This window comes from Phodopus roborovskii, unplaced genomic scaffold (genome assembly GCF_943737965.1).
Source record: "Phodopus roborovskii unplaced genomic scaffold, PHOROB, whole genome shotgun sequence".
Taxonomy (NCBI): domain Eukaryota; kingdom Metazoa; phylum Chordata; class Mammalia; order Rodentia; family Cricetidae; genus Phodopus; species Phodopus roborovskii.
The window spans coordinates 5,992,119-6,019,524 of record NW_026125554.1 but is presented as its reverse complement, the minus strand read 5'-3'; the positions used below and the strand labels follow the sequence as shown (position 1 = coordinate 6,019,524).

General features: G+C 46.3%; 2 protein-coding genes across 2 annotated transcripts in view; both read right to left on the bottom strand.

Annotated features, from left to right (window-relative positions):
- The window catches only part of Adgre1 (adhesion G protein-coupled receptor E1), a gene marked incomplete at its 3' end in the record, with an annotated part of 102,134 nt that extends 100,131 nt beyond the window's left edge, over window positions 1–2,003 (bottom strand). The window contains exon 1 of the mRNA XM_051177241.1: window positions 1,815–2,003. Coding sequence (XP_051033198.1) covers window positions 1,815–2,003 — 189 coding nt within the window. The remainder of the gene's footprint in view (window positions 1–1,814) is intronic.
- Window positions 2,004–8,227: 6,224 nt separating this feature from the next.
- Window positions 8,228–27,406, bottom strand: part of Vav1 (vav guanine nucleotide exchange factor 1) — a 44,779-nt gene continuing 25,600 nt past the window's right edge. Inside the window, exons 15-27 of the mRNA XM_051177671.1 lie at window positions 26,758–26,867; window positions 26,011–26,112; window positions 25,567–25,664; window positions 25,457–25,479; window positions 25,243–25,288; window positions 24,728–24,864; window positions 23,954–24,019; window positions 20,996–21,027; window positions 18,877–18,993; window positions 15,523–15,610; window positions 13,280–13,394; window positions 9,667–9,818; window positions 8,228–8,529 (exon numbers count right to left, since the gene is read on the bottom strand). Coding sequence (XP_051033628.1) covers window positions 8,476–8,529; window positions 9,667–9,818; window positions 13,280–13,394; window positions 15,523–15,610; window positions 18,877–18,993; window positions 20,996–21,027; window positions 23,954–24,019; window positions 24,728–24,864; window positions 25,243–25,288; window positions 25,457–25,479; window positions 25,567–25,664; window positions 26,011–26,112; window positions 26,758–26,867 — 1,140 coding nt within the window. The 3' untranslated portion in view covers window positions 8,228–8,475. The remainder of the gene's footprint in view (window positions 8,530–9,666; window positions 9,819–13,279; window positions 13,395–15,522; window positions 15,611–18,876; window positions 18,994–20,995; window positions 21,028–23,953; window positions 24,020–24,727; window positions 24,865–25,242; window positions 25,289–25,456; window positions 25,480–25,566; window positions 25,665–26,010; window positions 26,113–26,757; window positions 26,868–27,406) is intronic.

Here is a 27,406-nt window from a genome sequence, read left to right as displayed (position 1 = left end):
TGCATGTGGAGGTCAGAGGACAACTTGCAAGAGTTGCTTCTTGCATTACACATAAGTCCCAGAGGTCAAACTCAAGTCATCAGAATTGGCAACAACACCTTTTCTTGCTGAGCCATCTCACCACCTGCCCACACCCCTTTACTGTGGTTTTTGAGACAGGGTCTCTCTCTTTAGCCCTGGCTGTTCTGGAGCTTGCTCTGTAGCCCAGGCTGGCCTCAAACTCAGAGAGGTCAGCCTGCCTCTTCTTCACAAGTGCTGGGATTAAAAGTGTGCCCCACAGGGCCCAGCAAACACAACTTTTTAATGACTTTTTGTATGTGCCACCTTGCCCAGTTCATGTTTTTACTAACACATACACTACTTCCATTAGCCCACCCTCATGGTACAAGTTTGTAATCCCAGATGTTCAGGAGGCTGAGGCAGGAGGATTAGGAGTACAAAGCCTTAATTGGCTGCATAATGAGGCCCAGGCTCAAGAGCAAAGGGGAAGGGGGCATCTGGGGAATAGGACTCAGTCAGTAAAGTGTTTGTTGAGCAAGCATGGGAACCTGAGTGTGCTGGTCAGGTCATTTAAAAATCCAGGCTCTGGAATGTAACTCTATATTCCAGCCCTGGGGAAGGGGAGGTGGTGGAGACCAAGGTGGTAGACACCGATGGATCCCCAAGGCCCATTGGCCAGCCAACCTACATACTGAATGCCAAGACCATGGAAGAACCTGTCTTAAAAAATAAAGTGGAATCCTCTCCGCGAGACTTAGGAGACTGTAAGAGCCCAAGGTCAGGCAGAACCAGAGTGAACCAGTGTCTTCTGCACAGGACAGGACCCCAGCACTCAGGAACACAGCAGCTGTGGTTTTTATGCCAGATCAGACCAGCCAGCCTTGCAGCACGGAGCGGGAGGGGCTCATGACCACACCCCTGACTCAGCAGCTACAGACAGTTGATGGCCCCTGGGGGAGGGAGAGACAGCTTCCTAAGGGTATCCCCGCACCCCCTCCCCGAACATGGAATGGTCATGTTCCATTCGATTTTCACATACCAAGGACTACACGGACACCTCAAAATGGACTGGATGGGTTATTGTTACTGGGTTAAGAGTGGATCTGGGAGATGCGGGGCATACAGACCGAACTTGAACCCAGGCGCCATACCACTCACGGACGCTAGATGACAGCACAGGATTGCAAGTGAGCGCTATGGGGTTAGAAACCAGGGCCTCCCAGCACTGGGAGGAAGAGGGAGAGAACACGACCTGCTGGAGTACTAGGGACAAACCAATCCCGTGCTTGACTCCATCGCACAGAATTCCACCATCAGAACGGCCATTCCTTTCAAAAATGCATTCCTCTTTTAAAAAAAGTAAAATTGTCCAGGACACCAATTCAACAACCGAAGCTCAGATCCTCCTAGAAATCACTAGAGATAAAAAATAAGTTTTAAATATTGTTTTTAAGATATGCAATCATAAAATATTTGGAGGGCAATGAGATAGTTCAGCGAGTAAAGGAGCTTGCCACAAAACCTAAAGACCTAAGTTTGCTCCCCCAGAACCTACGTGGTGAAAAGTGAGAATTGACCTCCACGAGTTGTCCTTTGACCTCCACGTGCTGCCGCGACACACGTGTGCCCACAAATCAAATAAATTTAATAAACTTTTCAAATAAGTTAAAGAACCACCCCCACGCCAGTAGTGCTGCTGTCCCCTATAGAAAGATAAATGGAGGCGTCAGAAGTACCAGGGTTCCTTTCTGATGGCCTCTCTGGGCTCATATACACAGACTTGTGAGCAAACACACGTGAGCACACCCACAGACAGGTGCAATCTCTTCCCTCTCGCCTTTGCAAGCAACCGCCAAGTAGCAGACATTGTAGTTACTGCGATGTACACCAGGGGGAGATCGTGCTTTTAATTTACTGCGGTCTGCCTTGGACCGGTCCTGCCTGGGTTTGATGGCTGCCTCTGCATTTGAATTCTGCATCCAATTTCCCACGTCTTCATCCATATTTTCAAATCCATGGAGCAGCTGAGGGAAAGTATTTGAGGATTGGCCTAGTTTCTATTGCTATGATAAAATATCCTGACCAAAAGAAGGTAGTTTTGGAGAGAAAGGGGTTGCTTGATTTTACAATTCCAGATTACAGCCGTTGTTGTCGGCAGTCAAAACAGACACCTCAAACAACTGGTCACATGATGACCACAATCAAGAGCAGAGAAATGAAGGACCTACGTGCTCCCTTCAGGGTCTAGAACCTCATGCCTAGGAATGGCGGCGCCCACCGTGGGCTGGGCCTTCCCACATCAGTTAACACAAATCCCGCCCCAAGACATGCAGCAGGACAAGCCAGTGTAGACCGTCCCTCCCGGAAATTCTTCCAAGGTGATTCTAGGTTGGGTCAAGTTGATAATTAAAACTGAGCATCACAAAGTTGTCTCTCTGTGTGTCTCTGTTTGAGAACAACGTGATTGACATGTTTTGTGGTTATTATGGGTGAATAATATCCCAGTTACCTTTGTCAACCTAATATAGCCTACAGTCATAGGAAGCCTTGACTGAGGAATTACCAGATTGGATCGACCTGTGACTATGAATACAAGAGGTTGTTTGGATTGAAGATTGATGCAGGAGGGCCCGCCCCCCGCTATGGGCAGCACCATCCCTAGGCAGGTGGGCCTTGGGTGAGTAATGAAGCTTACCAGGAGCGGGCTAGTCAGGGAGCAGCCTTTCTCTATGGTCCTGGCCCCAGGTTCCTGCCTTGACTTCCTTTGGTGATAGACTATATCACAGCCACAGAATGAAATTAGGATGAGTTGATTCGTGTCTTTGTGGCTGTGTTCACCAGCTACATACACATGCATATGTGTGTGTTCATGGTTCAGACACCTTCCCATGTGGGTACACTTGTCTGTGTGTATGTGTGTGTGCGTGTGTGTATAATGCCATTCCTCAGGGTCCTTCCTCCTTATTTCTTTGAGGCAGGGTCTCACTGCTCAGGAATTCACTGATGCCCCCAGGCTGAGTGGCCAGCAAGCCCCAGGGGCCATGCTGTCTGCACCTCACCAGCTCTGGGATTGAAAGGTCTGTGTCATCACACCTGGCCTTTTTATGTGGGTGCTGGGACCAACTCAGGTGCTTTTATGTCCATGCAGTGAGCATTTTCCCTCTGAGGCACCTCATCAGCCCCTTATCCACTTTGTGAGCCATTGCGGCCTAGAAGCTTTTGATTGGTTGCCATGGAGACAGTACTTTGATCGATGACTCTAAATTTCTGTGGGCTCTTGTATTGGCCATTTTTTTTTTCCTCATTGACGGAACAGACTCAACATAAGGAAAGACTTACATTAAGTCTCACCAATATGACTGCCTCAATGTGACAGCGTGCTGATGTAACAGTCTGGGGGTTATGGGGGGGACCTCAAGGCCTCAATGCTACACAAAGAACTACAGGCAACTGAGGAATGCTGTGAGTGGAGAAATATTCTTCACTAGGCAAGAGCATACCAATTGGTTATGAAATACCAAATGGTCAGTCCTGACAACATACATACAAGTGATAGTACACAGGCTGAAAGGGTTAATATTCAGGAATATATGTAAATATACAAATATGCATGTAACAATTAATTTTAGAAAGAGGAGATAAATATTAACAAGAATGAGAAGGTATATGAGACGGTTTGGAGGGAGGAAAAGGAGAGGGTTAAATGATAGAATCATATTATAATCTCAAAATAAAATTATACACACAAAAGGAAGGGCTTATTTTGGCTCAAGGGTGGAGAGAGAGAGAGAGAGAGAGAGAGAGAGAGAGAGAGAGAGAGAGAGAGATTCACATATATGCAAGTGCTCACACCCTCGCTGTGCAGGCCACAGATGGCTATCACTCCCCATTTATTCCCCTGACACGTGGTCTCTTGCTGAACCCAGAGCGCAGCTGACAGCCAGAAATCCCCCTACCTCCACCGCTCAGAGGGCTGGTGTTACAGGTGCATATGGTCAAGCCCAGCTTTTTACTTGTGTGCCAGGGATTCAAACTCAGATTCTCCTGTTTGTGCAGCAAGAGCTCTCAACCTTTGAGTCATCTCCTCGGCCACATCATGATTCTGTGCCTTCAAAAAATTACACCCCTGTCTCTCTGGTACAGAAGGGCACAATCATCCCCCAAGTGTGCAGTTAATTTCCCAGGAGAGACAACCTCCAAGTCTCCATTGTCTCATCCACCATTCTCCACTGCCCACAGAGCTGTATCTAACATTGGGTCACAGAAACACTCAATATGGTGGCATCTTCCTGCTTGATGTACTCTCTGAGGTCCTGTCCAATCCCTGGCCACCCATGCTAACACTTCTTTTACTTGTGCTTGGTAAGGGTGATCCCGGCCAATGGAAAGAAATCCACCACAAAAGACAACTCCTGACTCTTGACTTAATCTAAAGTATTGTGCATAAAGCCCAACCAGATAGGAATTGCCAAGACCTGGGGCAGAGGGCGATGAGTTATGTAATGCAAGTAATGAGAAAGTTATGGAAGGTGGGTATTGGTACTGGAGGCATGAATATACTTAGCAATGGTTAAAATACTCAGAATTGCAGGGATGGTAAAGTGCATGCTGTGTTTAACCACAATCTTAAAATAAAATCTATTCGATAAGAAAGAGTTGCCAAGGCATGAATAATATATGTTGAAGAGAATAGGTCTGATGTCCAGGCCGTTTCTGAAACAAAACCAACAATGCAGAGGGCGGGAGTGGGAGGGGCTAATGAGGCCCCACCCCTTCCTGATGACTGATGGAGTTAACAGTTGAGAGGGGACAGTCTTGTGAGGACCCACCCTTCCTGATGACTGATAGAGTTAACAGCTGGAAGGGGAGGGACAGGTAAGACCCCACCCCTTCTTGGGGTTGATAGACAGTTAAAGATCTCCAGGGGACGGGTAGACATTTCTTCAGTGGTGTAGCCACAGGTCAGTGGCCCACATTTCTGTAAACAGCTTCTCATCCCAACCCTGATGGAATCCAGTGTTCCATCAAAAACAGACATGAAAGCAGAAGGGGGACTGGGTGGGAAGAGGAGGGGATCAACAGGAGTGGAAGGGGACAAAGAGGATGATGGAGGATATGGTCAAAATACATCATAAATGTAGGGAAATACCATAGCAATACCCATTATTAAGTAAAAGTAATATCCACTAATAAAGACATCTAAAAATAATGGGAACCTGAAGCCAAGAGGACAGACAGACAGACAGACAGACAGACAGACAGGAAAAAATAGCTTCAATCTGAGGTGGTAAAGAGATGGGATCCTGTCCCCACAAGTCCACCCACAGCCCAAATAGGGCACCATGAGAAAAGAGAGTCAAGAGTCCTCTGGGCTAGGTAAGGTTGAGACTCAGCGGGTAGAGCTCTCTCCCAGCATGCAGAAGACCCTGGTTCCTATCCCCAGCACACAATAAACCAGCCATGGTGACACATGCCTGCCATCCCAGCACTTGGGAGGTAGAGGCAGGAGGATCAGGAGTTCAAGGTCATCCTTGGTTATATAGTGAGTCCATAGCCAGTGTGAGACTCATGAGATCCTGTCCCCAAAACAAACAGTAACAAAATAAATAAAAGAAAATTAAGGTCTCTTCCACAGGAGCAATTTCCTGCCTAGAACTGTGACCCTAGTCAAAAGCCCTTAGCTGGGAGGTCATGACATAGGGGTGGGAGGTCATGGCCCATGGTTTGAAGGTCATGGCACAGAGCTTGGAGGTCATGGCCCAAGGCTTGGGGGTCAAGGGCCTGGGGTAGCACCTAATGGTGTTGCTTTCCTAAATGTTCATGTGATCAAAGCACCTTCTAAATATTTATGTGCACACCCACAGATCCAGGACAGCCCACAGCCTGGGTCACAGAACCTTCCCTCTGCCATGGACTAGTCAGTAGAGAGATGCATTATTGGTCAATGTTCTGAGAATACAAGATGGAGTGCTGGTCCCTAAATGGGACAACCATATTAACACCACCACCACTGAGTCAGCAAACGTCACAGAAGAGGAAGTAGGAAGGGTGGGGAAGTGTGTACTGAGACCTGGTCTTCTGGACATGGCATAGCGATGACACCCAGGAACTCACAGTGGCTGTGGGCACCTGCATAAGACCAAGCCAGCAACCACAGCGCCAGCACAGACTCAAGGAATTCTCCAGGCCTCTCCCCTCACTGTGGGGCTCTTGGCAGTGGTTGCTGGGAGAGGGGGTCATTCTTTGCTGAGGGTATGGCCACTAGGAGATGTTCCTCACTCCAGTAGATGGCCCCACAGCCCTGCACATATGGTTAGCAGTAACTAGACTAGGTGGTGGTTGTTTGTTGTTTGTTCGTTTTAAGACATGAAGTTAGAAGAAGTGTTGAATGAAGTACAGATGGAGTTGGAGGGAAGACATGAAAGGGTATTCCTGTTCATATATCACTGTATACATATATGAAATCCTCAAGAATAAAAAACATTTTTAAGGCTTGGCAATAGTGGTGCATGCTTTTAATCCCAGCACTCGGGAGGAAGAGGCAGGAGGATCTATAAGTTCAAGGCCAGCCTAGTCTACACAGAAAATTCCAGGAGAGCAAGGGGTACAAAGAGGAAACCCTGTCTCAGAAAAGAGAAAGGAAGGGAAGGAGGGAGGAAGAGAGGGAAGGAGAGAATGAGAGAAAGGAAAACAGAAAGGAAGGAAAGGAAGGAAGGAAGGAAGGAAGGAAGGAAGGAAGGAAGGAAGGAAGCATTTTTAAACATTGTTTTATGGGTGTGGGTGTTTTGCCAGTATGTCTGTGTACCATGTGTGTGGAACCTCCAGAGGCCAGGAGAGGGCATCAGATCCCCTGGAACTGAAGTCACAGATAGCTGAGACATGCCATGTGGATATGGGGAATTGAACCCCAGTCCTTTGCAAGAGCAGCCAATGCTCTTAACCACTGAGCCAGCTCTCCAGAATAAAGAACTTTGGGGATGGGGACATCGAAACAGGGTTTTTCTGTGTTGCTCTGGCTGTTCTGGACCTTACTCTGTAGGCCAGGATGGCCTTGAACTCTGAGAGACCTACCTGCCCCTCCCCTGCCTCCTGTGCTGGGATTAAAGGTGTGAGTCACCACTGCCCAGCTAAAAACTTTTAATTTTTAAGAGGAGCTTTGTCATCCCTCACTCTCCTTGCACCGAGAGAAGGCACCAGGGCTGCAGCTCTCTCACCCAAGGTACCCTCCTGCCTGGAAGCTTCCTGACAGCATTCCAGACAAGTGGGAAGGTCTACCTCAAAAAGACAGGGTGGATAACACACAGGAAACACATACAAGGCTGGCCCCTGGCCTCCACGCATCCCTACATACACCTAGAAGCATACTCACATGTCCACTGGCACACATATGAACACACACATACACGTGTGTGCACACTCTGACAAAAGGAAAAGGAGGCAGAGTTCATATGGCATCCCCAACTCTATTGTGGAGACACTGAAAATTCCCAGAAAAACCTTATAGCCCCAAATCCTTATCTTGGGACCTGACTGCAGTGACCCTGGGTAAATCAGGGTGCAGTTGTCCTGTGTGGCAAACAAATAAAACTCAGTGTCTAGTGTGTGCCAAGGGCTCCAGTGCAAGCACTGATGTCTGCAGGAAGCAGTGACAGAAGAAAGCCAGCTGTCTCCCCAGCACTCAAGGGCAAGGTTTGTAGGATTTAAGCTGGATTTTTGGAGCGTGTATATGGAAATTGTTTCCCCTGCTCAGCATAATGTGGAAGGAGGGAACTCAAAAACATTAACTTTATTACAAGAAATACAAATCAAGAATAATAAGAGGCCTGTCATTTAAGCCATTCAAAAAGCTGAGGCAGGAGAATGACAAGTTGAAGGCCAGTCTGGGCTATAGAGCAAGACCCTGATTTTAAAATGACTGGGGTTGTGGCACAGCAGTGGAGCCCACGCCTGAATCCCCCAGGGAGGGGCTCAGCAGTAGTGTATCTACCTATCAAGCTGAGGCCTGTGAGGTCCATCTTTCAGCACAGAGAACAGAAAAGGGAGGGAGAGGTGTAGACTTGATCTCTGTAATCCCAGTAAGCACAGCACTCTTCTCCTGCTAGGTAGAAATCCCAGTTGTCCTTCAACCTGTACTGTAAAAGTCAGAGAAAGGCGACCTCACCGCAACCAGGCAGTGCTGAATGAACCCTCCCTGTGGCTCCCATTACAGAAATCTGGAACATGCCAATTCCTACTCTCTGCCTTTTATTAGAAGCAGTTGCCTCAAGCCCCATCTTTCTTGGGGACCTCGAGACGATCAATGTGTTATAAATTAACTATCGGGCTTCATCCTGGGAACCCTGCCAGCTGGCCACCTGCCATCTGCTGTCCATCCTGGTACTCTGCCATCGAGGATGGCTCATGGCCCCTCAACCCTGCCGGCATCCTGGGTTCAGCCTACATATGCCTCTCTCTTTGTCCTGCAGGGCACCAGGCTCAGCAGTATTCAGAATAGTCTTCCTCCACGTAGTTGGAAGGGAACCAGCCAATCTGGAGAGAGAAGAGAACCCCATGAGAAAAACCTCTGTCACTCCTCATCACAGCCCACTGGACCCCTCCTGCCTTGGGGCCTTCACACCTGCTGCTGCTCCTCTGCCTTCCAAAAGTCTCTGCTCATGTGTTACCTTGTCAGGAAAGCTTTCCAGTCACCCTGCTTAACATAGTAAGCCCCACCCACGCCATACACATCTATACTTTTCCTTGGTTGTTTTTCACAGAACTCACCATCATGATGTAATTGTGAATGATTACATATTCTGCTTATTGACAGGATTAATTGCTAAGTCAATTCCCATCTCCCATCACAACAAGAGGTTGACAAGGGTGGAGGAGAGGGACTGTCTCCTATTTACCAGACTCCCAAGAGCCTAGAACAGGTCCCAGTGCTCAGTAAACACTTTATTAGGATTTCTTGGAATGTTGAGTAGGAAGATAGATAGATAGATAGATAGATAGATAGATAGATAGATAGATAGATAGATAGATGAGCAGATGATGGATGGATGGATAATGGATTACACATGGATAAATGAGTGAGTTGATGAGCAGGAAGATGGATGGATGGGTGGGTCAATGGATGGATGGATGCATGGTTGGATGGATGAGGATGTTGATGAGTGGGTGGGTGGATGAATGGGAGGGTTTTAAGGAATGGATGAACTGATGGATGGGTGGGTTCTGGGAGACAGGACTTCAAGTCTGTAATGAAAACACTTTACCAGCTGAGAACCTCCCTGGCCCACTGGCAGTCATTTTATCCATTTAACCTTTTTATTCCTTATCAACCTAGCCTCTCATCACTCTGGAAGGATGAGTGAGGAACTCCCTCGGAGTACCCATCACCATCCTGACTACTCCCTGATGCAACTGCCTGGTTAGAGATTCACATGATCTCACTAAGCATTGCTTCACAAAGATAGCAATTGGACAATGCTCCCTTTGTACCCAGAAGAATCTCCAGATCATAGTAGGTTCTCAATAAATAGATGTGGGTGGGGAAAATGTGTTAAATTTCAGTGTCCTTTTGCCCATCTCACTGGGGGTGACATGCATGAGAGCCACACTGCATCCCACTAAAGCCAAGCCACACACCACACCCCACCCATTCAGCCATCCCTTCTGCCTCACCCGGCCATAGATCTCCCCACGCCACCAGCCTTGCTGTCCCTTCTTGTTGAGGATCTTGATGATATCACCCTCCTTAAGGGACAGTTCTGACCGGTCCCGGGCACAGAAGTCATAGCGGGCTTTGGCAGTGCCAAAATACTTGGTGCTTCCAGCTGTGAAGAGAAAGTGAGAGCCTAAGCATCTGGGATAAATAGCAACCATCATCTGGGGACAGTGTAGAGAGAGGCCATGCTCTCTGGATGGTACCACCTAGTTGAAGGGCTTCTATGATGGCTAGCTTCAACTGCCAGCTGGATCCAACCTAGAATAACCTGAGAAGAGAGTCTCATAGAGGGACTGTCTGCATGTGCTGACCTGTGGACATTCTGGGGTGAGGGTGTCTTAATGGAGTGAACTGATATGGAAGGTCCAGCCCACTGTGAGTAGTGCCATTCCCTAGGTGAAAGGAAGGTTTTTGGCCCCAAAGGCATGGACAAAGTGAGAGGAGCCAAGTAAGCAAGCACATTCATCTCTCTCTGCCCCCAGCTGCTGATGGGATGTAACCAGCTGCCTCAGACTCTTGCCTCTGTATCTCCCCCACGGGGATGGGCAGTAACCTGGAACTGTGAACTACAATAAACCCTTCCTCCCCTGTGTTGCTTTTCGTCATGATATTTTAACACAGCAATAGACATGAAACTAGAGCATCCACAGTCCTGGGTGACCTCCACACTGAAGGGACACAATTCTGCCCCCAACACGGTCCTCCAAAGCCACATTTTAGGAAATTTAAATATTTTAAGTAAGGTTTCATGATGTAGCTCAGTGTGATTCCAATTCACTGTGTAGCCCACGCTGAGCCCAAACTTGTCATCCTCCTCCCTCAGCCTCCTGGGTGCTGGGATTACAAGCATGTACCATCACACCTGTGAGACCATGTTTTCAATAATTTTAATAGTGTTTTATGTACAGTCAATTTCTGTGCATCTGTGGATCCTTAACCTTCAATTTTAAGTCTGGATACACAGAGAGAGTTGACTACATTTTCTTTTGTTCCTGGAAATCTAACACTCTCATCTGGATTCTGTGAACTCATGTACACAGAGCCATACACAGACACACATGTATATATGTGACCAAAAATTTAAAATAGGGGCTAGAGAGATGGCTCAGTGATTAAGAACACTTGCTGATTTTCCAGAGGACTGGGACTGGAGTTCAGTTCCCAGCAACCACGCTGGACAGCTCACAACCACCTGTAACTCCAGCTCCAAGGGATACAGTGCTAGCAACATTGAAGAAATTGCTCTTGTGGTAGTCTAAATGCAATTGGCCCCCACAAGTTCATAGGGAGTAGCACTATTAGGAGGTGCAGCTTTGTTGGAGTAGGTATTGTCTTGTTGGAGAAAGTATGTCACTGTGAGTACAGGCTTTGAGGTCTCCTATATGCTCAAGACATGCCCAGTGCTTCAATCCACTTCCTGTGCCTTCTGATCAAGATGGAGCCAGCACCATGTCTACCTGCATTGATGATAATGGACTGAACCTCTGAAACTGCAAGCCAGCCACCCCAATTAAATGATTTCCTTATAAGATTTGCCATGGTCATAGTGTCTCTTCACAGCAATAGAACCCCAAAATAACACAGCATTGGTACCAGGAACTGTGGTAGTGCTGTGATAGGCTGGTCCATAGTTTTGTTTTGGAGAATTTGGACTTTGGGAGTTTGGGTTAGGAGAGCAGTGGAAAGCTTTAAGCACTGCCTAATGGGCCACACTAGTAGAAGTGTGGATGATAGTGATGCTAAGAGTTATTTGAACTATTGGGGGGGGGGTCAAGAAGTTTCACAAGGAAAGAATTTTAGCATGCTGCCTAGAGATTATTCTTGTGATAGTGTGGTGAAGAGTGTAGCTGTTTTTTGCATTTGTCCAAACAGTCTGCCTGAGGCGAAAGTGAAGAGTTTTGGATTAATTCTGTTGGCAGAAGAAATCTCAAAACAGCCTAGTGTAGATTCTGTTGTGTGGACTCTGATGAAGATTTATAATGAAATGGAGCAAGCTGAGTAAATAAAAACACAAAAGGTACAGATTGAGAAAAATGGCACCAGGAAGTGGGATCAAGGAGATAGATAGATTAAGAAGTTGAATGAAGCAAGTGGCAACCTCAGGTCAAGATCCCACCCAGATAAGTCTCCAATTCGTGAAAAGAAACTAAAGAAAAGCTTAGAGCCAGCTGCAGTGAGGAATACCATTAGTTCCAGCTCTCAGAAGGAAGAGCCAAGCAGACCTCTTGGGTTTGAGGCCAGCCTGGTCTACAGAGCAAGTTCCAGGACAGTCAAGCTTAGGCAGTGAAAGCTGGTGAAGATGTAATTGAAAAAGGGGGCCATGTTCCAGCTTCAGTGAGCAACAGAACTTGGCAGCTTTGGCCACGTGGTTCTGGCTTTACAACTAAGGATAGAAGAAATGGGTTATAGAAGTTGCCTCCTTGCCTAAGGAAAACCTCTGAGGCCAGGTATGTGTCAGGGATGTCCCTGAATGAAGACTCAGAGAGGACATTGTGTGAAGCTGTGGAGTTGAATCCTGGATTGCCCTGGAGAACCCAAGATGTTGGAGATGCCAGAGCCGTGGGATCCCTGCTGAGGAGAGCTGCTGCTGGGAGTGGGACCAGCCCAAGAGAGAGGAGTGTGTTGCAGTCAGCAAAGCTGAATGGAGTTGGAGCTCTGAAGAGCGTGACACCAGACATAAACATGCAGAGGTTGGAGTTTGCCCAGCTGGTTTTTGGTCTTGCTTTGGTCCAGCATTTCCTCACTATGTTCCTGTCCTGTGTTTGGAGTGGTAGCATATATCCTGTGCCATTATATTTGGAAGTACGTGATCTGTTTTTTATTTTGATTTTACAAGAGATTATAATTAAGAGATTGCATGAATATAACCTTGGACTTTTAAACATTGTCGAGACTGTTATAGACTATAGGGACTTTTGAAGTTGGACTAAATGCATTTTGTATTATGATGTTGTTATAAGCTTATGGAAACCAGGGGGTTGAATGTGGTAGTTTGAATGTAATTGGCCCCCATAAGCTCATAAGGAATGGCACTATTAGGAAAGATAGCCTTGTTGGAGGAAGTGTGTCATTTTGAGGACAGGCTTTGAGATCTCATACACGTCCAAGCCATGCCTAGTGCCTCAGTCCACTTCCTGTTGCCTTCTGATCAAGATGGAGCCAGCACCATGTCTGCCTGCCAGCCACCATGCTCCCTGCCATGATGATAATGGGCTGAACCTCTGAAACTGTAAGTGAGCCACCCCAATTCAATGTTTTCCTTATAAGAGTTGCTGTGGTAAAGGTGTCTCCTCACAACAATAGAAACTCTAAGGCAGCACTTATGTCTCTGTCACACATACACACACACACACACACACACACACACACACACACACACACAAATCTTTAACACAGAAAAGGAGAAATCTCCCACATCATACAATGTCCCATAAATAAACATTTAAAAAGTAGTTACTAAAACCAAAAGTGAGGGCAGGCAGGCAGGCAGGAAGTCAGGCCCTGGAACCCTGACTCTCCCTCTACTGAGAGAAGGTACTACGCAGTCCTTCAGCTTGGGTGTCCTCCTACCTGGTGGTTTGCTAATGACTCTCCTCTCGGGTTCCTTGTAAGGGAACTGCAAAGTGGTGTCCAGTGACTTGAAGCAATCTTTGAGAGAATTCTGTTGATAAAACTCCACCAGTTCCTGGAAAAATAACCACAAAACAGTTGTTATTCCAGCTGGCCAGCCCACAGCAAGGCAAAGTTCATGCCTTTGTCTGCATTCCAAACAGCTTCTCAGCTGCTCCCTATGATGGGGAACTCCTTCCTCTACTGGAACAGCAAGGATCCTCTGCAGAAGGGACCCTGCAATGGGTAATATTGATTGTCACCTTGAAGGACCTAAGCTCACCCAAGAGACAAACCTCTGGGCATGGTTGCATTAGGTTAGATGAGGTAGGACAAGCCACCTGAATGTGGGTGGCTGTATCCATGGCTACTGTCCCAGACAGAATAAAAAGATGAAAGCAAGCTGGGTACCAAAATCCATCTCTCTCTGTCTCTGACTATAGATGGAATGTGACCACTGCCTCATGCGCCTGCCACCATGCCTCCCTCCATGACAGTCCCCAGCCTCCAGCTGTGATCTGGAATAACCTGTCCATCCCTCTTAAAAGCTGCTTTGCCAGGTGCTTATCACAGCAATGAACAAAGGAAACAATAAATAACCATAGGCTGAGGCCAGTTCTCCAAACAACGAATTAATTTTACTTCCTGCCAAGTTTACCAAATAGGCCCACTAAATTCAAAGCCTCCCATCAGTGCCCATACCTTTATAACTAATAATCATGTGAGCACCAGCCAGTGTGTACACCACACACCTCTAGGGAACCCTGAGTGTTGAGGAAGTTTAAAATTCTCCCATTTTACATTTACTTGTTTGTTTGTTTATTATTTGGGGGTGAATGATACAGAGTGCATGTGAAGGTCAGAGGTCACCTTGCAGAATTAAGTTCTCATCTTGCACCATGTGGGTTCAAGGGATGACACTCGGGTCCTCGGGGCTGGTGATCATCACCTCTACCCACTGAGCCATCTTGCCATTTTATAAAGAGAGACACAGAGACACTAAGTCCTCTGCCCAGGTCCCACCATGGGGACAAGATGACCATGAGTGGCAGCTAAGATTAGTAGCTCAAATCTGGCCTCTGTAAAAGACTTCAGATTTGATTTCAACTTCCCAGTTGGTTGTATTCATGGGTATTTCTCCCATGAATGACTCATACAGATGACAAAGAATCAGTTGGACCCAAATTCAATAGTGTTCTGCAAACAAAGTGCCCCGTTCAAGAACTTCAAGCTAAAAAAAAAAAATGCCAATTATCATTTTTTTAAAAATTGGGGGTGGGGCAGGTAAGATGGTTAATTGGATCACATTCTCTCTCCACTGCCCAGAACCCATGTAATGGTGGAAGGAAAGGATAGATCTGACTCAACAGAGTCCTCTGACTTTCACAGGTCCAATGTGGCAAGTGTGGGCACACACGCACACACAAACACACACAATAATAATAATAATAAATAAAATGTAATTTTTTAAGTTATTAATTTTCTGTCAGTGTTCTCAGTTTCTTCAAAGGTCTACTGATCATGGATAAGGACCATGTGATTTACATACACCAATCAGTTTTAAATACCTAGAGGAAGATAAAAAGAATGAACGGCACACAGACACTAGCTAAACACTCCTAAATTCTCAACGAGACGGGCAGTTGCTCCAGTCAAGCGGAACCAGTTTGGAGACCCATGACCACATGGGCTCTGGTAGAATGTGAAGCGGGAAGGCAGAAGGTGGGCCAACTGTAATAGAGCTCAGCAAGTGTGCACACGGCTGTGCGTGGGTGTGCATGCATGTAGAGACCACAGGTTGACTTCAAGTGTCCCCCTCTACCACACTCCAACTTATATTTTGAGCCGGGAGCTCCACTTATCTCCAGCTCCCAAGGGCTGCTGAGGTTACAGAAACACACCGCTACACCTGACTTTTATATGAGTTCTGAAGATTGAACTCAGGCCCTCAAGCACTTTATCCATGAGCCCCCTCTCCAGCTCAGCCTGTTTGACATCAACAAACGCCTCTGGGAGCACCCAGCACTTTTATCATAGCTGTCTTTTCCACACCACTGGTCCTTTCGGGAATGAGATCATGGTCAGTGGCTCCCTGGGAAGGGCTTCTCTAAATATAAAGTGAGGACCCTAAGACACGGGTGCAGACACGATTGCTCGGGCTCTGAACAGCTTCTGCTGGGGGAGGGGCGGGCAATGACCCTTACCGGAAGGCCCCGGAAAGCCTTCTTCTCCGTGATCCGGTACAGCCCCTCTGATGTCATGATTTTAATATGTTTGACCTCGACGTTATACCTGGAGCGAGGAAAAGAGAGAATCGGACAGTTGAGTGTTGAGTGTGAGGAGCCCAAGCTATAAGCCCCAAGGATGGAAGGATCAAGCCGGACTCCTTCCAGGAAGAGAGCCCAACCCATCCCTCCCCAGGATCTCTGATACTCTAAGCCTTCCATTCTTCATCTTATATAGCAGTTTTCGTTTCTCCCTGAGGTAGCTCTAAAACCACCATAGACAACCTCTGGCATGTCTGTGAGGGAGTTAACAGACAGGGCAAGCGCCACCCTGAATGTGGGCGGCAGCATCCCAGGGACTGAAGTTCTAAACTAAATAAGGAGAAAGCAGTCAGACACCCGGCATTCCTCTCTGTGCTGGCTAGTTTTATATCAACTTGACACAAACTAGTCATTTTGGCAGAAGGAATGCCAGTTGAGAAAATGACCCCACCGGACTGGCCTGTAGAGCATTTTCTTAATTAGTGATTGATATGGGAAGACCCATCCCATTGTGGGTGATGCAATCCCTGGACTGCTGGTCCTTGGTTCTATAAGAAAGCAGGTGAGAGAGGCATGGGAGCCAGCCAGTAAGCAGCATCTTCCATGGCCTCTACATCAGCTCCTGCCTCCAGGGTCCTGCTCTGACTTCCTCAGTGATGGAGTGTGAGGTGGAAGTATGAGCTGAAATAAACTTTCCTCTCTAAGTTGCTTTTGGTCATGGTGTTTCATCACAGCAATAGAAACCCTGAGACATTCTCTCTGCTTCCTGAGTGTGGCTGCAATGTGACCAGCTGCCTCATGCGCCTGCCACCATGTCTTCCCCAGGGTTCTCTCTAATAGTGAGCTGGTCAAACCCTTTCTCCATGAAGTTGCTTTTGTCAGGATTTTGTCACAGCAGTATGACAAGTAAATCCACTACCTCAGAAGTTAGTTGAGAAGCCAGGAAAAGCCTGCAAAGAAGACAGTGTCTTTGAATAGAGAGGAAAGACTCTGCTATGCAGCATGGAAGCTGGTGGAAAAGAAGGATGAGAGGAAAAGGGGGCTTTGTTAGTGTGGGAAGAGATGCTGGTCATCATGGTGGTGGCACATGCCTGTAATCCTAGCACTCTGGAGACAGAGGCAGGTGGATCTAGTGAAAAGGTAGGCATTTCTATCAACATGGGAAGCTAAAACTCCTAGAATTGCTTTTTTATTATTGTTGTTGTTAAGGGGGGGGTCACTGAGATGACTCAGCAGGTAAAGGTGTTTGCCACAAAGCCTGACAATTTGAGTTCAACCCCAGGGGCCCTCAGGTTGGAATGTAAGCACAGACTTTCCCAAGTTGTCCTCCAGCCTCCACAGTGCACCACAGTACACGTACACGAAATAAACTTTTTTAAATTGCTGAGCTCTCACCAAAAGATTGGAAAACCCCAAAGCTAAAAAGCAGAGACAGAGCGACCAACACAAGTTAACTCCCTAGTGGCTGCATTGAGCTTGGCACCCAACACGGTTGTGCCAGGTAGTCACATGCTCAGGTGGCATGGATCCTGGCACTGCAGCCCACTTTCCCCGTGCTTCATACATCCCCCCCCCAAGCACGAGCCCTATCCTTGTTCTAGTGCTCAGGAGCTGGGAGATTAGGCAAGGCTAGCCAGGGAGATCCTGCAATCCTCCTGCCTCTCCATCCCCAATGCTGGAGTCACAGGCACAACCAGAGCCGGCTTTAAGTGGCTGCTGAGAAATCAAGCTGAGGCCATCGAGCTACTGCAGAGGGCACTTTTCAACGGGAGCCATCTCCCCAGCTCCTGTCATGGGGAACTTTTTTGAAACTATTGTGCAGAGGCAAATCAAAACCTCAATGGGATTCCATCTGATCTCAGTCATTACATCTGTCACCAAGAAAAAGTACAGCCAAAATTCTGGAGAGGACCTGGCCCTGTGCACAACCTGCTGGGATCATAAACTCTTGATAAAAGCTAAGCTAGAAAATCTCCACCCCTGAACTCAAGGAGATGTCATATGTAGGGGCCGGAGAGGTTGCTCAGTCAGTAAAGGGCTTGTTGCTCAAGCATGAGGAGCAAAGTTCACACTTAGGAAGACCAAGGTAGGGTAACACTTGTAACCCCAGTCCTAGGGGGCAGAGGCAGACAGGTCCCTAGGGTTCACTAGCCAGCCAGTATAACCTATTCTCAGTGAAAAGTAATGCTTCAAAACTCAAGGTGGTGCCAGGCCATGGAGGCACATGACTTTAATCCCAGTACTCGAGAGGCAGAAGCAGGCAGATCTCTAGAGGCCACCCTGGTCTACAGAGTAAGTTCCAGGACAGTCAAGGCTACACAGAAAAACTCTGTCTTGAGTGGGGAACCTCAAGGTGGGGGCTGCTGATGGTTCAATACATAAAGACTGTTTGTACAAGTCTAACAACGTGAGTTCAACCCTTATGACCTACATGGTGGAAGGAGAGACCAGACTCCTGCAAATTGTCATCAGCCACCACATATACGCGCCCTCACACACACAAATAAATAAATAAATAAATAAATAAACAAACACCTGACATCAGCCTGCAGCTATCACATGTGGACACATGGGTAAATGCCCACACACATGTCCACAAACAATAAATAATGCAAATAAAAGTCACAATTCAATGGTGGGAAGTAAGTTAGTGCTGTATGGAGATCAGGAGATCTGTCTGGAGGCAGCTAGATTTTATATTCCAAGCACAAGAGGTCAGCACATTCATGCAATACCAACAAGCAATATCCAGGACACAGAATTGACTAAAGTGTCCGTAGACGAAGAAACTATGATAGACACACACAGAGGAACATCATCCGGCCATGGAAAGGATGGCATCCTGTCATTTACAGCATGGAGGAAGTGGAGGATGTTATGAAGTGGAATTAGACAGACACAGGAAGCCAAATACCACAGCTTCTAACTCACACATCAAAGCTAAAAGTGTTGGCCTCAAGAGGGGAAAGGAAGATCAGCAGACAAGGTCAAGGAAAGAAGAGGAGGGAAGGTAGTAAAAATTGGCAGAATGCAGTAGTTCAATAAAAGGTACCTGTGGACAGTGTACTCTTTTATACAGTAAAAAGCCTAGACATCCTTGGCAAGGTCAGAGGGAGCATGATCACAGAGGGAGGGCCCAGGTCAGAAGGGAGTGGTCAAGGAGGGAGGAGCCCAGGTCAGAGGTGTATAGTCAGGGAAAGAGGAGCCTGAGTCAGAAAGGGTATGGTCAGAGAGACATAATCAGAGAGAAGGAGCTCGGGTCAGAGGCATGTTCAGGGAGGGAGAAGTTACTTAATGCTGATGGCGAATTCCGCTGTATCTTTGACCCTCTGCCGCACCAGGTAGGTCCCGTCAGAGCGGTTGGTGAGGATGCCCTCGGCTCCTGCTCTCTCCATGGGACCTGCATACCTGCAGGGACATACCTGAGTTAGTCATGCCAACGGTGCAGGGTTGGGAGTGCAGCTCAGGCTTTGGGAGGTTCCTGGAATTTGGTCCTTTGTTTTGACAGACATTTTCCTGAGCTCACACTAGACACTCGTCTCTGTGAGCACAAGGATAGAAACCTAATGAGGCGTTAGCCTCATATACAAAGGTTAAGGGAAAGGCTGCCGAGAGAACTCAGCTTGCTGCTAAGCCTCAAGACTTGGGTTCAATCCAGGGGATCTGCTGGATGAAATGAAAACCAACTCCTGCAAGTTGTCATTTGACCTATACACACAGAGACACACACACATACACCCATGCACACATGCACACATGCATATACACACACAAATACACTCTCACACACACATACACGCATGCACAATAAGTATTAAAAAATTTAAGTAAAGGGAAGCCCTAAAATAAATTAATAGTATTTGATGCAATATTTTTAAAAAAGCAGGAAAACGAAGTCAACTGAAAAAGGAATGAAGCCCATGCAGGTCACAACGTGGCCTGCACCAGGCTCAGTGTGAGGACCAGACACCAAAGGCCACATATCATGGGACTCCATGTGGAAATGTCCACAACAGGAGAACCCAGAGACAGGGAGCACAGTCAGGTGCTAGGGCTGCTCAAGAGAATACCTCCTGTAGGAACGGGACTAGGGAGTGGATAGAAGGTTCTGGAACCAGAGGTGATGGTTACAATCCATGCTGAATGTACTAAAACATACAGAATACCAATGTAAATATGAATATATTGTGATGTATTTGTGTCCTTTGAATTTCTTTATTTTGGATACAGATGTAAATATGAGTATATTGTGATGTGATACATTTGTGTCCTTTGAATTTCCGTATTACTGTTGTGTTACATGGGAAGGTTGGCATCAATCCTCTCCTCCTGCCAGGGACACCAAGGATTGTTTTGTTCCCTAAACTCAGGTCCCCCAGCTTAGCAGCAAGCGCTTTTATCCACTGAGCTGATCACTAGCCATGTCTGCCTTATTACATAGTACATGCCTGCCAAAGTATCCATATTTATATGAGTAACTACATGTAGAGTGTATTATGATGATATATGTATCATGAATAATATAGTTATATATAATGTATAATCATACATATATAGCTACATTTTTATATGCTGTGGGCATATACATACTATAACCTATTTCTATATAATCAGCATCTTCACCATTACTTTCAATACCATCACCATCGCTGCCACCACTGTCATCATCACCAGTCCTGTCACTATCACTCTCACCACAACTACCATCACCACTATCACATTCACTACAATCACACTCTCCTCTCCACCATCATCACCACCATCAACATCACCACCACTATCATCACCATCATCATCACCAGCAACACCACTATTATCATCACCATCACTATCCCCACCATCATCATCTCCATCATCACTACCATCATCATCATGATTACTATCATCATTATCACAACTATCACCCCATCATCACCATCACCATCAGCAGCAGCAATACCATCCTCATTACCACAATCATTATCACCACCATCATCATCTCCATCATCACTACCATCATCATCATGATTACTATCATCACTATCACAACTATCACCCCATCATCACCATCACCAGCATCAACATCACCACTACCCCCATCATCGTCTCCATCATCTCCATCATCACCACCATCACCATCCTCATCATTACCATTATCACCATTGCCATCCTCGTCACCAGCAACACCATCCCCACCATCATGACAGTCACTGTGACTTTCATAATTGTCCAAGCACCTCCCTTTCCCAGTCCCTCCCCAGCAGCTCCTAGATCATGGCAAACTCAGAAGTGCTTGGGATCCAAATAATAAGTTACTGATTGTTCTGAAAGACTCCATGTTCAGCCTCAGTTCTCCCTTGAGACAACACACACACACACACACACACACACACACACACATTTTAAAATAAGGAAACATGATTGTACTCACCAGAGATGCACAGACAGGTCCTGCGGAGGGCCCTGAGAACACAGACAAAAACCCTGGACTCAGAGAAGAAGCCCTTGCCTGGAAGACTTGACACCCACTCATATCTGCTCCTCTAGCATCTGCTGAATAAGTACCATGTTCCAGGAACTGTGCTATTCATGGGGAAGCAACCCTTGAACCCAGTTGGCTTCCCTTGTGCCTATATATCATATACAGTGCATATATATTAACAACAAGCCAAATGTGATAGCTACCTTTCCAGCATGACCCAACCTAGAATTACCAGAACGACAGTCTCAAGGAGGGACTATGTAGATAAAGCTGCCCATGGATGTATGTCTGTGGGAGATTTTCCTAATTATGTTAACTGATGCAGGAAGTCCAGTCCACTGTGGGTGGATCATTCTATAGGCAGAGGTCCTGAACCATATAAGAGAGAACAAACTGAGCTGAGTACAAGCAAGTGGGCAGGTGATGGTGCATATGGTCACTTTTCTCTGACCTTGATTATCAATGTGATGTGAGAAGCTGTTTGAAGGTCCTGCATTGTCTTCCCTATAATGATAGGCTGTAACCTGGAATCGTAAGCTGATTTCTTCTCCAAGTCACTTTCTGTCAAGGAATTTTATCACAGCAACAGAAATAAAACTAGGACACCACGAATGGTATTTATTTCCTTCACTGATGGACAAATGTCTACACAATATGAGAGATGTATGAAGTGGTAGATGGAAGGCATAGAGGTAGGAGCAAGAAAGCCTGGAGGAAAGAGGGGGACAGCGAGACTGAGGAGGAGGGTGGGAGGGAGAGAAGTAGGGATGGAGGAGGGAGAGAGGGCGGGAGTGGTGAAAGCAGTCAAACAACATGACACACATATATGACGATGGCTTTATGAAGCTCATGGCTGCACGCAATGAATATTCACCACTTCAGACTATATTGAAGAAAGATTTCCTGACCTGGGTAGATAATAGAAATTATGCCTTGCAGCAATGATGGGTAGGCAGGTGGCAGGTGGACACATCATGGCTAGTAAATAGAAAGAAGGGATAGTGCTTCCTAGGCAAGCTGTCCACCACTCAACTACATTCTCAACCTTAAATGATGTACATTTGTGTTGTTATTTAGAATGTATTGGGAGCGATGGGGATAGGGTTCAGGACCTTGTACACAAAAAGCAAGCACTCTAACCCTTAGCTACATCTCAGTATCTCACTAGGGGATTCAGATCAAGGGCCCCACCCCTGACTGTAGTCAGACATTTCTCTCCCACCTGCCTGTTCCCAAACACCTTGCAGCCACTTCCCAAATAATTGACTTGGAGGCTTAGTATAAACTATAAATGCTTGGCCAGTAGCTCAGGCTTATTACTAGCTAACTCTTACACTTAAATTAACCCTCAATACTTATCTATGCTTAGCCATGTGGCTTGGTAACTTTTCTCAGTAAGGCATTCTCATCTTGCTTGCTCTGCATCTGCTGCCAACTGCTGACTCTGCCCTTCTTCCCATCATCCTTAGTTTGGTCACCCCACCTATACTTCCTGCCTGACTACTGGCCACTCAGCGTTTTATTATATCAATTCAAGTTCTAGAGGATTATAGTGCTCAAGAGGATTATTCCACAGCATTTCTCCCTTTTTGTCTGTTTATTTGGGACCAGGTACTTGAGAAAAAAAGAAAAGCTCTTCCTCTGTTTAACCTGACCATCCCCCCGACCCCTCACTGGGGGATTCTAAGCAGGAGTGCCATCTCTGACCATGACCTAGATGTTAGAATGACCAATGAGTATTACCCAGTCTGGAAAAAATGATGGAGTCCGAAACTCACAACAAAATTTGACACTAGAGAAAGTTCACACTAAGGGCGTGTATATGTGACATGAAAGTAAACTTTTCAGTAAGAGGAATGGGAACAGGAGGAAGGGGGAGAAATGGGGAGGGCAGTTGAGAGTGAATGTGAACAAAAGACAATGATATAAACAGAAAACTGTCATTAGGAAGCCCATTGTTTTGATGTTAACTGGAAGTTAATTTAGGGCCAGCAAGATGGGCAGTGAGTCAAGGTCTGTCCACCAAAGTTCAATCCCCAGGGGAAAATTAGCTCCCACAAATTGTCCTTTGACCTCCACATGAAAGCCATGTAATGTACACATGTGCACAGAGAGGAGAGAGAGAACAAACAAGTGTAACATAAAACATTTTAAAGGTGAATCAAAACTACTGATCTTGAAGGGTCTGGCCCCTGATAGATGAACCAAGCTCCAATCAATGGCCTCATACTCATGAGTGTATGGGCAGCACAAATTGAACTCTGGATTATTCTTAAAAGAAAAATAAAAAGAACACAAAGTCATTTGTGATAAAAATGGGTCTGAGAGGAAGTAAGGAGATGAATGGTGGGTGAATATGATCAAAATAGATTATATGCATGTACAAAATGCTCCAATTTTTGGTTGTGAGCCTAGCCTTTAATGGCTGAGCCATCTCTCCAGCCCAATGCTCCAATTTCTAAAATTGTATTTTTAGAAAAAAAAAGAAAAAAGAATGGTGAACAAGGAGCCACCAAGAAATAAATGACATATTTGTCCATTTGGTGCATGGCCAGGAAGAATGAAGCTATTCAGTTCAGTGTTTAAGAAAGAAGCCAGGGATTGGCCCACCTTCTGGGTCTCTGCCTGCCCCATACAGCACCCCAAGGAAAGTGTGAGTTGTTTCATAGAAAAAACAAGAAGCTTCCACAATCAGCAATCGCATGCTGATTCCAAGGTGTCTCAGTGGAGCAGATAAAACCTTGGTTTGGCAAGGTGTGACCTGCCATGATGAACTAGATGGGTAGGGGCATGACAAAAACATGGATAATCCATGAAGGATTCTCAAGATTATCTCCCTGGTTAGTCCTGTCTTCCAGGCCTCTATCTGAACCCTTGACCCTCACAATCCAGAACTGAGACACTCACATGGACATAGGGACGCACTCTGTTACAGGGGAACCAGCCGACTTCATTGGTAGCAGTATTTCTTCCCTGAAAATTCGAGAGAGAAAAAAGCATTAGCAGACTTTATAGGTTTCCAGTTGTGTGTGTGTGTGTGTGTGAGAGAGAGAGAGAGAGAGAGAGAGAGAGAGAGAGAGAGAGAGAGAGAGAGAGAGGAAGACCATGCATTCACCTGCGTGCATGCATCCATTTCTCCTCTAGATGAATACTATGTTTATTCATCTCTCATTCACCATGAGGAAAGGGGGACATGTTTCAGAGGTAGAGGTCCTGCCTAGAATCCCCAAGTAAGAGGCTGGGGTGTGGTCATGGGTGGAGCCATTGCCTAGAATCCCCCAGTGAGGGGCTAGAGTCTGACTCAGCAGTCAGAGTAGCTTAGCACCCTTGAGGGCCTGAGATCCACCCCAGTACCAAAAGACAGAAAATCGAATCCCTAGAATTAAGGAAATCGTGGTGGCCTTTAGAGCTGCCCGAGAATCAGGCCCCCAGGAAGGTGGCCATCCCTGGATATCTACACTCATATACCCGTCCCACAGAGACCCACTCCAGAACCTCATGAGACTGTGACCCCACTCCCTTGGGTCCCCTGCACCCATAGTCATGATCTCATCTACACTTGTACTCCTTGGGAAGCAACTCAAGGGCCTCATGAGATTGCATTCGGACCCCTTCATGTCACTCGTACTTATAACTTCATACTCCTGCCTTGCCCCTCACTCCTACGGCCACAGTCCATACCTCCCACCAGTTGTGTTCAGCCTCTGCCTTAGTGAGCTCCACAATGTCCCCAGGGTTGAGCCGCAAAAAAGTTCCAAAGGCTACGGGTGGGGGAGGGATCCCATAGTATTCCTGAAACACTTCCATCTTAGGCAGACCTGGAGGTGGAAGGAGATGGAACAATATGGCTGATGAAACACTCAAAGCTGCATCTAAGATAAAAAAAAGACTGATAATGGTAAGTGGTGATGAGGGTGTGCAGAAACTAGAACTCAAGCTGCGCAGTATCTACTTAAGCGTATCTACCCTAGATCCCAGCAATCCCACTGCAGTGTACACACCAGACAATGTACACAGGGCTACCTAAAAGTAAAGCCACCCCTAGAATTCCCCAGTGAGGGGCTGGGGGCCTGGTCAGGGGTGGGGCCCCATCCTAGTTCACCCAGTGAGCAGCTGGAGGTGTGGTCAAGATGGAGCCTCTTCCTCCTCCTGGAGTAGCATCCAGTTGCCTCCTTCATAGCACTCTGCACACTCACCAAGTTCATTCCTTTTCTTTTCCTGGGCCCTTCGATGTAGCTTGTCCTGGAGAGAGAGATGAGGAAAGTAGGCACCTATTCCCAGTGAGGTGATTCCTTAGCCCTTCACTGTCCTTGTCCAGCCAAGGATAGTGATGCCCATTTCTAGGGTCTCCTGGTTCCTCTCTCATGAGCATCTGTGATTTCCCAAGTACAGAACGAAATCGGATCTTACCTTCTTCACAGTTCCTGAGAAATCTACAGGAGGGAAAAATCCATAGTTTAGAAGGAAAACTCCCCCCACAGAGAAGCAAGCCCACCTCCCTCACATTGACCTAGAAATACCTTGTCCATGGCGGCCACATGGAGGCACTCTCCCCAGACACTCCTTGTGTGCAGGTGCCCTACACCTGTGACAGCGATATCCCTGATAGAATGTGCCTCTGGAACGCAGGAAAAATAAAGGAGAGTCGTAAGGTATTACTGGTACCCTAACCACCAACACATGTCATTTGAAAGAAAGCAAAGGCTAAGTGTGGTGATGCACACCTGTCTGGTCCTAGCATTGGAAAGATAAAGCAGATAGTACATCCAAGTCTAGCCTGGGCTACTGAGGGAAACTCTATCCAAAAGAAGGATAAGGGGGAAGAGGAGAAGGAAGACAGGCAGAAGAAGAGTAACAGATCATAGTAGGGCTTCCCTTCTCTCAAGAAGGTGACCAGTAAAGGATATCTCTCAACAAAGGAAAGTCTGAGCAAGCCCAAGGCTCAGGGTCTCCCACAAACACACCTAAGTAACATCTGGCAGGCCTTGCAGGAAGTGGTCTCCTCAAAGGAGAACATCTGAAAGTCATGCCCATTGGCTGTGGCATTCTCTGGGTAGATGTTGGAGCTGGAGAAAGAATTTGAAAGCAAAGAACCAATATGTCATCCTGTACATGGACGAAGAGCACTCTACACAATAAAGGTATTACAATATATCTGGAAATTCGTGCATGTATGTTTGAATTGCATCCACCTTTAGGCTATTGTGAATCAAGGTGCTGTGAATATCAACAGAGAGAGAAAGCAGGTGGGCAGGTACCAAAGGCTAGGGAAAGGGTGGAGAGTGATGGGTACAAGTTCTCCTTTGAGGGTGATGAAAGAGGTGATAATTAACAAGTGTCAAATGCTTTAAGTGCCACAAAATTGTAGCGAGGGGTGTTTGGGGTTTTGTTAAGCAACTTTCAACTCAATAGAATGAAGAGCATGTGGAGGAAGAGAAAGAGGTAGAAAGAGGAACAAATGGAAAAGTGGAAAGGGAATGTTACATGGACGGGTAAACAGAGGATGGAAGAAGAAAAAGTAGACAGTGAAGGAAAAGGCAGAGGAGAAACACAATGAGGTATTTTTTTATTTTTGTCCGTTTTTAGTGTGTTGTTGCTATTGTTTCAGGTTTTTTGTTCTTATCTTTTGGGGGTTTTTTCTTTTTAATTTATTGTTGCTGTTGTTTTTCAGGTGTGGAGAGTGAACCAAGCAACAGGAAAAGAAGACTTACATGGCCATTTCAAACTGTTCCATCCACTTCTTCTTCAGCTCCCTAGTCTTGAAGAACAGCTCATAGCCCTGGGCACCTTGATCCTCAATCAGAAGGAACATATGGCTCCACTGTATGTGAACAAACCGATCTCAGATTGAACCCCCTGCAGAAAGTGGGACCACAACCCACCTACCTCTCATCCCTTGGGGTAATAAACCACTCCTGCTGCTGTACACAAGCAGGGGTGTGTTCACACAGGGCCATCTAGACCATCCAAACACACATCCACAAGCCCAGAAGGCACACACAACCTCCTGCAGAAACTCATAGTCATTATTAGTGTGTTTATTATCCAAGGGATAGAGAGAAGACAGGAGGGAGGAGAGAGAGGAAAGGAAGAGAGAGCTGATCAAAGAGGGAGATTTCAACTGCTGTGGAATATTATTTTAACTGGGCAAAGATATGTTACATTTGTTTATGCTGCAAAATATTAATTTAACTGTGTTAAATTAGTTAAATTAATTAAAAGATGTATCACATCTTAATGATACATTTGTTTATGCTGCATTTGTTTAACGATGTAAGGATGTGTGTTTAATTATGTAAAGATGTATTACTATTTCACCTTGCCTGCCTAAGGCACTTGATTGGTCTAATAAAGAGCTGA